The sequence below is a fragment of the Triticum aestivum genome, chromosome 5B (genome assembly GCF_018294505.1).
Source record: "Triticum aestivum cultivar Chinese Spring chromosome 5B, IWGSC CS RefSeq v2.1, whole genome shotgun sequence".
NCBI classification, from domain to species: domain Eukaryota; kingdom Viridiplantae; phylum Streptophyta; class Magnoliopsida; order Poales; family Poaceae; genus Triticum; species Triticum aestivum.
The window spans coordinates 237,104,230-237,114,438 of record NC_057807.1 but is presented as its reverse complement, the minus strand read 5'-3'; the positions used below and the strand labels follow the sequence as shown (position 1 = coordinate 237,114,438).

Sequence of the window (10,209 nt, the reverse complement as noted above, 5' to 3'; positions counted from 1 at the left end):
AAATACTCCCTTCGTCCCATAGTCATGGTTTTAGTTCAATTTGAACTAAAACCACGACGAGAATTACGGAACGGAGGGAGCACTTGAATGATGAAACGTATCTCAGTCAGAGAGTGGAGTATCAGCCATAGAGATATAGGGAGGATTTCGGTCTATGAGTTTATGAACGTATATGTGTTTATCAGGTGTTTTGATCTCGTTAGACGCCTGAGACCTGTAACCTTCCCTTTTCGGTTGATTTTCTGAAATTATAGCACCATTAAGCAAGAAATTTTGGAAATCACGGTGAACATTAACTGATGAAAATTTTGATTTTCTTATTAAAGAAACAACTATCCTACTGATATCTCCTACTTATGTACATTGTTAGCGCATCCCAATTTTTCACTACTAATTATTTGAAGTCTGCACCCGACGTCGAAGCGCGCTTGATCCTCACTGGGAGCCCGCCGCTGATGGACGCCGTGAGCCCCGCCACAAATCTTGGCGCCCAGCCACTACGGCCATTCTCTCCGACAACCTCCACGTCGAAAGCTCTCACCACGGCCACACTGACCGCCTTCATCTCAGTGACGGCGAGCTCCTTGCCGAGGCACACGCGGAGGCCGGCCTGGAACACTGGGTACTTGTACAGGCTGGGCGGCGCGAACGAATCGCCGGGTCCAGTGAGCCACCGGTCGGGGCGGAACGCCTCGTGATCGGCGCCCCAGATGCTCGGCATGCGGCCCATGGCGTACGGGTGGTACATCACGCGCGAGTCGCCTTCCACGTAGGTTCCATCCGGGAGCACATCCGCGGCGGCGCTGAACTTGGAGTCGAACTGCACGGGCGGGAACAGGCGCATGTTCTCGTACAGCACCGCGTGCGTGTACTGCAGGCTCTTGAGATGCTCGTACGTGGACGGCTTGTCGCCGCCGGCTTCCGCGCGAATGGCGGCCGCGACTTCAGGGTTCTTGGACAGGTGGATGAAGAGCGTGGTCAGCGCGGAGGCCACCGTGTCCCGCCCGGCGAGGAGAAAGCTGACCACGATGTCGCGGAGGTACTTGTCGTCCATGGCTTGCACGTCTCCGTCCGAGGCCATGAACCGGGAGAGGAGGTCATGGCTATTTTCAAAACCCAGCTTCCGCCGCTGTAGAATCATCGCCGACGCGAGGTCGTCGACGAGCTTGATGGCCTTCTTGAGCTCCCTCTCGGACCCAATGTTGAGCATCCGCTTCATCTTCCACACCAACGGCGAAGCCGCGGCGCCCCGCATGGCGGAGAGGCGCGAGGCGGTGTCGAACGCGTTCGCCAGGTCCGACATGGGCATGTCGAGGTCGAGGCAGCCTGGGTCCAAGCCGAAGGAGATCTTGCAGATGGTGTCGAAGGCGAACCGGCGGAACACGTCCTGGAGGTCGACCACCTTGCCCTTGTCGGCTGCGTCGGCGAGGACGGGCAGGAGGCGGGTCTCCACCTCATGGGCGACGATCTTGTAGGCGTAGGAGCGCACGGTGACGCTGCCGAGCTCGAGGCTGGCCATCTTGCGCTGGTGGCGCCACGCGTCGCCGTCGACGTTGAAGATGCCGCCGCCGAGGAGGTCGCCGAGGAGCGCGGAGAAGCGCTTGCCCTTGGGGAAGTTCTCGAAGTTGGTCTTGAGCATGTACTCGACGTTGGCCGGGTTGGCGGTGACGGTGCAGCCGAGGACGTGGATGTGGACGGTGCCCGTGGGCGACTCGCGCAGCAGGTGCGCGTACCAGTCGCCGAGGTTGGTGAAGTCCTTGGCCCAGGAGCCCGTGAGGTACGTCCGGCAGACATGGCAGCTGCACCACGGCCACCGGCGCACGAGCAGGAGCACCGCGGCGAGCGCCACCACGAGGACGGACAGGACGAAGAAGGCCAGCCCGGCGCACCGCGCGCCCCAGGACAACTCCACGGCGTCCATCGCTCTCCGGTTAGCTGCTCTCACGAGTCGCACGAATGGCAAAGGAGAAAGCAAATGTCGAGCGGGTTCCGGGGAGACGACGAGGAAAAATGTGAGCTTTGGTGTGGGGAGAGTCGAGGAGGCCCCTGTCTATATATAATGTGGGTGGACGAGGGAAGATGCACATGGAACACGTGCGCTGGTGCTTTAAACAACCCAACGTTGGCGCTAGCTGCTGCCTGGTACTTTTGCGTGTACCCAGCTCATGCCCGCTCAATGCTCGTTGATGTAGCACGGTGGATGACAGCTGGGTCCACGACGGGCTCTGCATGACAGTTGGGTCCCTCAGCACATGATTAAGACAATCTTTTTCTGCTCCTCCCCGTGCTCATATCATTTTTCGGCTACGCAACGTTTTGATCGTGCTCGTTCGCTACTAAACCAGAAAGGGCTGTTCCCTCTTTCGGATTCTAGATGCTGATCACGAGATAGTTTTCTGGGACTTCGGTTTCTACACAGCTTTACATCCTAAGAATGTGGGTGTTAAAACTTCCTGAATTGTGTCCAATATCTTTCTAGGAGTCGACTCCGGCTTCATTTTCATACGCATATAGTGGTCGACGCAATTTTCTCATGAAGTGTTGTTTCGTGTTATGCAATTCTTCATTGTGAACTTATATTTCTTGTTGCTAGATAGCATTGTATTCTCTCTGTTTCATTTTGCTCTGTAGATAGTCTGTATTGATATATTTAAAAAGTCTTATATTTAGGAACGGACGGAGTAATTGTTGTGTGTTGTGCGATGGCTATTAGGTTATTTGGTAACCAAACGGCCTGTTTGGTAAGAGCAAGTACAATAAGAGCAAGGTTAATAGCACAGCCGGCTGCTGGCTATAACCCATCGCCACATTACCTAAAGCCTTCACCCATACAATAGGCTGGCTCTTAGGTTGGCTGCAAGTCTGGCTGCAATAAATACTTAAACACTTAACAATTGCATGTCTATATGACTTGTTGTGATCCAATACAAGTTGCATCTTTGTCGTCATCTCAATATGTATACATATATATATATTGCCAATTGGATGAAGAATCACCAGACCACTGCTCGCAGGCGCTGCTCACAAAGGGCCTTGCAGTTCAGCAAGCTAAGGTGCAGAGGCTATGGGGATCCGGGCGCCTTGTCCGTGTGTAGAAGGGAAGGTCGACCGGCGGACAGGATGGGGCGGCGGTGGGACGAGATGGGCCGCCGACGGGGAGATGAGATGAGGCGCCGGTGCACGCGTCCTCTTGGACTGCTACGGAGGAAGAAGCGTGGGAGCTGAGAGGAGGGGAGACGCACGGGATCGGAAGCACCGCCGCTAGCGCTCGCCTCGGGCTGTAAGCGGGCGTAAATTTCTCGTGTCTTGCGCTGTAGCCCGGCGACTGAAGAAGCGCCCGCTTCCTTCTCTCTCTCGTATTTACTCTCCTCCAGCTCAGATTTTTGCTGATGTGGGATGCCTTGCAGCCTGCTGAGTAGGACTATTGTACCTGCTCTAAGGTGATATAAGCGGGTTGTGAGACTTTAAATAATATATTTTTGCTTAGTTGGATGAGAGAGAAGAGGTGAGAGAAAAGAAGCGGGCTACAAATTTACAGCCGGTTATAGCACGAGCTCCAACACCTTTTCTGAGAGAAACATGTGGGTCATATATTAATGATGTAGTATACTAATATGACTAACAATTGTATGAGCAGGCTATAAGATTGACTATAAGTGACATTGCAAATTCATATAGCCAGCTTTTGGCTATACTACTAACCATGCTCTACAATCAAAAAAATCCAATCAATGGTATATATTTGGTAAGCATTTATTGACTTACTAAAGGGATATGGTTTTATTTGGTAAACAGATAAGTGTCAGTTATCAGGTCGGCCGGGTTTTAGGTAATTAGTGAGAAAGAATAGTGGTGGGAGGGGAGAATCAAAACAGACAGAGGGAAGTGACAGGACATCGAGTAATAACAGATCCAGTCACTCCCGGACGCTCTCAGAGCTCAGTGATCATGGGCCGTCGAATTCGTTTGCTTGATGCGTTTTTGGGCGTTGGATCAAGCCGCTGGAAGAGCTGGGCCGTCGGATAAAAAAAAGAGCTGTAGCAATGAATAGTTACCCCCGCTGTAAAGATCTCGTGCCACCGCACGTAAATCGCCTACCCCGCCGGGGCCATTTTCGTCATATCACTCGTCGGGGGTATAAAATGGCCGGCTCCCGTGGAGGCAACCCTAGCCGGCCCTCCCCCTCCCGTGCGCCTCCTCTCCCCTCCCCTCCTGCGCGCCTCCTGTCCTCCTTCCCCGCCGCTGCCCGGCCTCCTCCTTTCACCCCTCTGGCCGGCTCCTCTCCCGCTCGCGCCGCCTCCTCCTCCCCACCAGTGCCTCCCTCTCCTCCTTTTCCGCCTTCGCCCGGCCTCCTCCTTCCGCCCCACCGATCTGGCGCCGCCCAACCTCGTCGGCCTCTCTCCCCCTCCAAACCCTACCCTGCGCCGCTGTCCAGGTCCAGCCCCACGCCGCCATCGTCTTCTTCGCCCAGCCGGCCGCCGCCGCACCGCACGCTCGTGCGCAGAGGCGAGAAGGGGAACCGCCGCCCGCTCCCGGAGCGCGAGGAGGACAAGGGGAGGCAGCGCCCAGATCCAAGGCGGCATCAACGCGCCGTCGTCGACCTGAGCCGCCACCGTCCTCGAGGTCGGCCATGGAGGGGGGGGGGTCTGTAACGCCCCGGTTTCGATGCGCCAGTTGTCTGCCAGTTTTCCGCTGTCATTGCCATGTCATTTGCTTGCGTGTTGCATTTTATCATGTCATCATGTGCATTTCATTTTGCATACATGTTCGTCATGTCGTAACTCTGCATCCGTAGCTCCATTTTGTGCGTGTAATATGTCAAATTGTTCGTCTCAACGAGTACATCATTTCATGGCGTTGCATCATATTCATTTGAGGTAATCTTGATGCCTGAATCATCGTTGTAAGAGTGCTTCATAATGTTATCTGCTGTCTGTTATCAGAACGAGCTCATTTGTCATTTTTGCCATGATTGATGTGTGCATCCTATGAGGTTGATGTCTACATATGTTTTGATCTATGCTATGCCTTCTTTACAGAGGTGCTTACCATGTATTTTTGTGATCAATGTGGTGACTAGCACAAGCATGCAAACTAGGCATCGTGATGTTGCTGATTTTAGTCCCTGTTCTGCTGTTATTTTGATGCCATGTAAATTTGATGCTACAGAAAGATCCATGCTTATTTTGAGATACTTCAGTAAGGGTGTTTTGAACATGTGGTTATTGTCTATCCATTAATGCCCTTTGTTGCAATTATGGAGTAGTCTAGCATGTCATTTGAGTGCTCTACTTTTGCTTCAAAATGTTTCCGCGCAGATTGTTTAGGTGTTATTCAATTTGGCCAAGCTTGTTGTAGTTGATCCTTGCATGCTATGGACTTGTTCTTGACTTGGTTTATTTCACAAACATGTCTTCTTAATGATGCTATGCTTATCTTGTCATGCAATGACTTGTGGGGAGTGATTCAAGCTTGTTAAGTAGGGTACATGATGTTGCTGTTTTGCTAGGCTGAATCTGTTATTTCGTGATGCTATATAAACATGTTGCTACTAATCATTCTATGCATAATCTGGAGATGTTCTATAAATATGTTTTGATCTACATGTCATTCTCTATCCATCCATGCCCCTGGTAGCATTTATAGCTTGCTGTAGCTTGTTCATATCTTGCTCCAAAGTTGCTTCATAATGTTGCTGCCAGCCTGTTAACATTAAGTTCAGTTGTTTCCATGTGTTTTCCTAGTGTTCCATGCACCCTATGACCTTGCTATTGCCATGCTTAGCTTCACAAACATGTCTTCTTACTGTTGGGTGCCTTGCCATGCCATGTATTGCTCTGTAGTGAGTTGCACAAGCTCATATACATGCCTTCATAATTATGTTCCTGCCATGTATGAATCTGTTTAATAACTTGCCATGTTTACGTGGGTGCCATCATATTTTCTGATCCTTTTTGGCTTATGGTCACTAAATGACTTTTGATCTATGCAATTCGTAGATTCATGCCATGCCTTTGTTTGCCATGATAAGTTCCTGTAACATGTTGTTTGATAGATCTAAACATTGCATCGTGATGTTATTTTCTGCAAAGTCTGAAATTGTTATAACTTGCAATCTTACCATGTGTGTTTGAGTATGTTCTAGTGATTTATAGAGATAGTTCAGTGTTCATGTTTTGTTTTGCTTTACCTGTAATTAATGCCCATGCCTTTTGTTATTATGATGAGGTGCTGTAGTATATTGTTTTGATGCTTGCTATATGCCTAGTTGCTGTTTTGGACAGCTTGTCCTTTAAACTTGTATGGTGTGTGTGTGTTGAACCGTTGCTCCGTTTTGAGTGTGCTCTATATGAAACTTGCGTGATTTTGCATATAGTTTCATACTATCATGTTGCATCCATGTTTTGAGGTGTTTTCCTGATGTTTGGGTGCATTTTGCATCAATGCCATGTTTAACTTGTTTTGCTCATATCTTCTAGGCCGTAGCTCCGAACTAAATGAACTTTATATGTAACTTGACTAGAATCTCGTGTAGATCATCTTTGTGCATCTTAACTTGCTGTTTAACAACTTGAACATAAGGTTTATTCAGATCTGGACCAATTTTCGAAATATGCATATGAGGACTTACCGGAATTGTTATATGTTGCTTCCGGCCTCATTTAAACTTGCCTTGATGTGTTGCTCTTGTTTGCATCCTCTCTTGCCATGAGTAGCTTCATATAGCTTTGTCATGCATCATGCTTGTTTGTGCATCATGTCATGTTCATGAGTGGTGTGTTCACCATGTTGTGTGCTTCTTCTCGATAGTTCATGTTTCGTTGCGATCGTGAGGATTCATTCGTCTACGCTTGGTTCGTCTTCGTGGCTTCATCTTCTTCATGGACTCGTTCTTCTTCCTTGCGGGATTTTAGGCAAGATGACCGCTACCCTGGATCTCACTACTATCATTGCTATGCTAGTTGCTTCGTTCTATCGCTATGTTGCGTTACCTATCTTTTGCTCATCAAGCCATCCCAAATTGCCATGAACCTCTAACCATTGACGCCTTTCCTATGCAAACCGTTGTTTGGCTATGTTACCGCTTTTGCTCAGCCCCTCTTATAGCGTTGCTAGTTGCAGGTGAAGTTGTAGATTTCTCCATGGTGGACAGGATTTTAGTTGGGATATCACAAGATCTCTTATATTATTAATGCATCTATATATTTGGTAAAGGGTGGAAGGCTCGGCCTTTTGCCTGGTGTTTTGTTCCACTCTTGCCGCCCTAGTTTCCATCATACCGGTGTTATGTTCCCGGATTTTGCGTTCCTTACGCGGTCGGGTGATTTGTGGGACCCCCTTGACAGTTCGCTTTGAATAAAACTCCTCCAGCAAGGCCCAACCTTGGTTTTACCATTTGCCTCACCACCACCTACTTTTCCCTTGGGAGTCGCTCTCTCGAGGGTCATCTTTATTATAGCCCCCCCGGGCCAGTGCTTGTATAAGTGTTGGTCCAAACTAGAGCCCTTTGCAGCGCCCCCTCAAGGAAACTTGAGGTCTGGTTTTTAGTTGTACGGATTGCTCATCCGGTGTTGCCCTGAGAACGAGATATGTGCAGCTCCTATCGGGATTGTCGGTGCATTGGGCGGTCTTGCTGGTCTTGTTTTACCATTGTCGAAATGTCTTGTAAACCGGGATTCCGAGTCTGATCGGGTCTTCCTGGGAGAAGGTCTATTCCTTCGTTGATCGCGAGAGCTTGTCATGGGCTAAGTTGGGACACCCCTGCAGGGTATAATCTTTCGAAAGCCGTGCCTGCGGTTATTGGCAGATGGGAATTTGTTAATGTCTGGTTGTAGATAACTTGACACCAGATCCGAATTAAAACGCATCAACCGCGTGTGTAGCCGTGATGGTCTCTTCTCGGCGGAGTCCGGGAAGTGAACACGGTTTCTGGGTTATGTTTGAGGTAAGTAGGAGTTCAGGATCACTTCTTGATCATTACTAGTTGACGACCGTTCCGCTTGTTCTCTTCTCGCTCTTATTTGCGTATGTTAGCCACCATATATGCTTAGTCGCTGCTGCAACCTCACCACTTTACCCCTTCCTTTCCCTTTAAGCTTTGCTAGTCTTGATACCCATGGTAATGGAATTGCTGAGTCCTCGTGGCTCACAGATTACTACAACAACAGTTGCAGGTACAGGTTGTGCGATGATCATGACGCGAGAGCGATGCTTGCTTGCGTTGAGTTCTTCTTCTGCTTCTTCGATCAGGGGATAGGTTCCAGGTCGGCAGCCTGGGCTAGCAGGGTGGATGTCGTTTGAGTTTCTGTTTGTGTTTCATCCGTAGTCGGATGATGCTCTTATGTATTGTGATGTTGTATTCATGTGGCATTGTATGCCTCTTGTATGTACCCCCATCTATTATGTAATATTGATGTAATGATATCCACCTTGCAAAAGCGTTTCAATATGCGGGTCTATCCTTGGTGGGACCTTCAAGTTCCTTTTGGATAGGGTCGCATATTGGGCGTGACAAGTTGGTATCAGAGTCTCGACCGACCCTAGGAGCCCCCTTGATTGATCGTGTAGTTTGGCCGTTGTTGAGTCTAGAAGAAAACTGTTTTCAGAGTTTAGTTATATCGGAGAGTGGGAATTCTTTTTACTCCTCAGCCCCCTTCATCGCTCTCGTAAGGAATCTTGATGTAGGTGTTTTGAATTACTCCTCTTCCCCTTTCAAATTTTCTTTAGGATCACGCAGTTGGTTTTCTGGTAGTTGTTCCTCAGCTCTTTTCATCCGGTGCATTTCTCGTCAAGTTGACTCGACCCTCTTCATCATTGAGTTCAATCCTCAGTTGTTTTCTTTCCCACCCGCCCACCCTTCTTCTTCTCGGAACCGGAGTCCGTAATCGAGTATCCATCCTACTCGTGCGAAGTCTTTGCTCTCTTTCCTCAATGATTTCAACCGGTGTTTTCTCTTCAAGTTATTCATCGTTTCCCCTTCCAAGTTGCCTTTGTTTTCCCGCCCTCCCACCCTATTCTTCCCGGAGCCTGAGTCTGTCTCAACCATCTATCTCAGTTGTGCGGAGCCTCTTCAGTCTTTCTTCAATTATTTCAACCGATGAATTCTCGTCTCGTTCGTCATTCTTCATCCATTTCTTCTCCGGTGGATTCAATTCAAGTTTTCGGGTTGATCATATTCTTTTCCTCGAAGTGTTTTCCCTGCTCATTCGCCTCTCGCCAGTTTATCCTTCTGGAGTGCTCAAGACATCTCAGGAGATTCGTCTGTGTTTGAATTAATTCGTGGTTGTCACCTCATTCAAATATTTCAATTGTTCCGGTGCTTCATCTATCTGTTCATAGTCTTTTCCAACGGTGTTATCTCTTCAGTGGGCCCTAACCCACAGGTCTTTTCCCAGGATCTTACCTGACTCTTCTAATTCCCCCGGAGTTATTCTCAATTCTTTTCAAGTGTGACGTAAGAATGAATTTCATCAGTCAGATGTCTTTCCAAGATCGATTTCAAATCATTTCATTGTTGGTTCAACCCCTTCCTCCTTTTTCATTCTACCGGAGTATCTCAGTAATTTTGGTGGTGTTTCTCATCATCATTTGAAGACCGAAGAAGAGTTTTTCCTCTAAATCTTGCCCGTTATACCGAAGATTCATGGTTCTAGCTTCTTATTATCCTCTCGAATTATTCCATTTGTCAGATATTATTTTCTTATCCATCCGGAGTATGTCAGAAGTTCTTTTCCCGTTTCTTTCCACCGGAGGCCATTATTCCAGTTATCGTTCTGTATTTATCCCGGTGCTTCGTTCAAGTGTTCTTTAATCAGCTCATGATCTCTTTGTTCTTTTGTACCTAAATCCCCCTCAAGCATATTTGTTCTTCTAATTCTTCCCGGTGATTCATCCTCTTTAGTCAGTCATTTTCGAATTCTTACGGTGGTTCTTCATGATTTAATTCATTCTTCAAGAGTTCATCAAGATTCTTGCTGGCGGAGTTCAAGTATCTTTTCTTCTCATCTCGAAGTGCAATTATTTCTCCATATTCTTTTGAAGTGGAGTTTTGCATTTCTTCATTCTTCCCAGTCCTTTAATCTTTTCCGCTCGTGGTTGGTTATCACCTCATATTTTCTAAGATGTTATCCATAAGTCCACAACAAGCTTATTCTTTCGTTGTTAAATTTTCTCAACAACTCCATTCAATTTTTTCTTCTAAGGTTGCTT

The 10,209-nt window shown here is 48.1% G+C and overlaps 1 protein-coding gene across 1 annotated transcript; it reads right to left on the bottom strand.

Moving 5' to 3' along the window:
* Positions 1 to 292: 292 nt before the first annotated feature.
* LOC123111159 (cytochrome P450 94C1) lies at positions 293 to 2,020 on the bottom strand. The gene has a single exon (XM_044531851.1). The coding sequence runs from the start codon at positions 1,919 to 1,921 to the stop codon at positions 395 to 397; it is 1,527 nt and encodes a 508-aa protein (XP_044387786.1). The 5' UTR covers positions 1,922 to 2,020; the 3' UTR covers positions 293 to 394.
* Between the last annotated feature and the right edge of the window lie 8,189 nt (positions 2,021 to 10,209).

Bases quoted from the DNA above. Each gene is read 5' to 3' on its own strand.
- LOC123111159 (XM_044531851.1), bottom strand. From the start codon at position 1,921: ATGGACGCCGTGGAGTTGTCCTGGGGCGCGCGGTGCGCCGGGCTGGCC.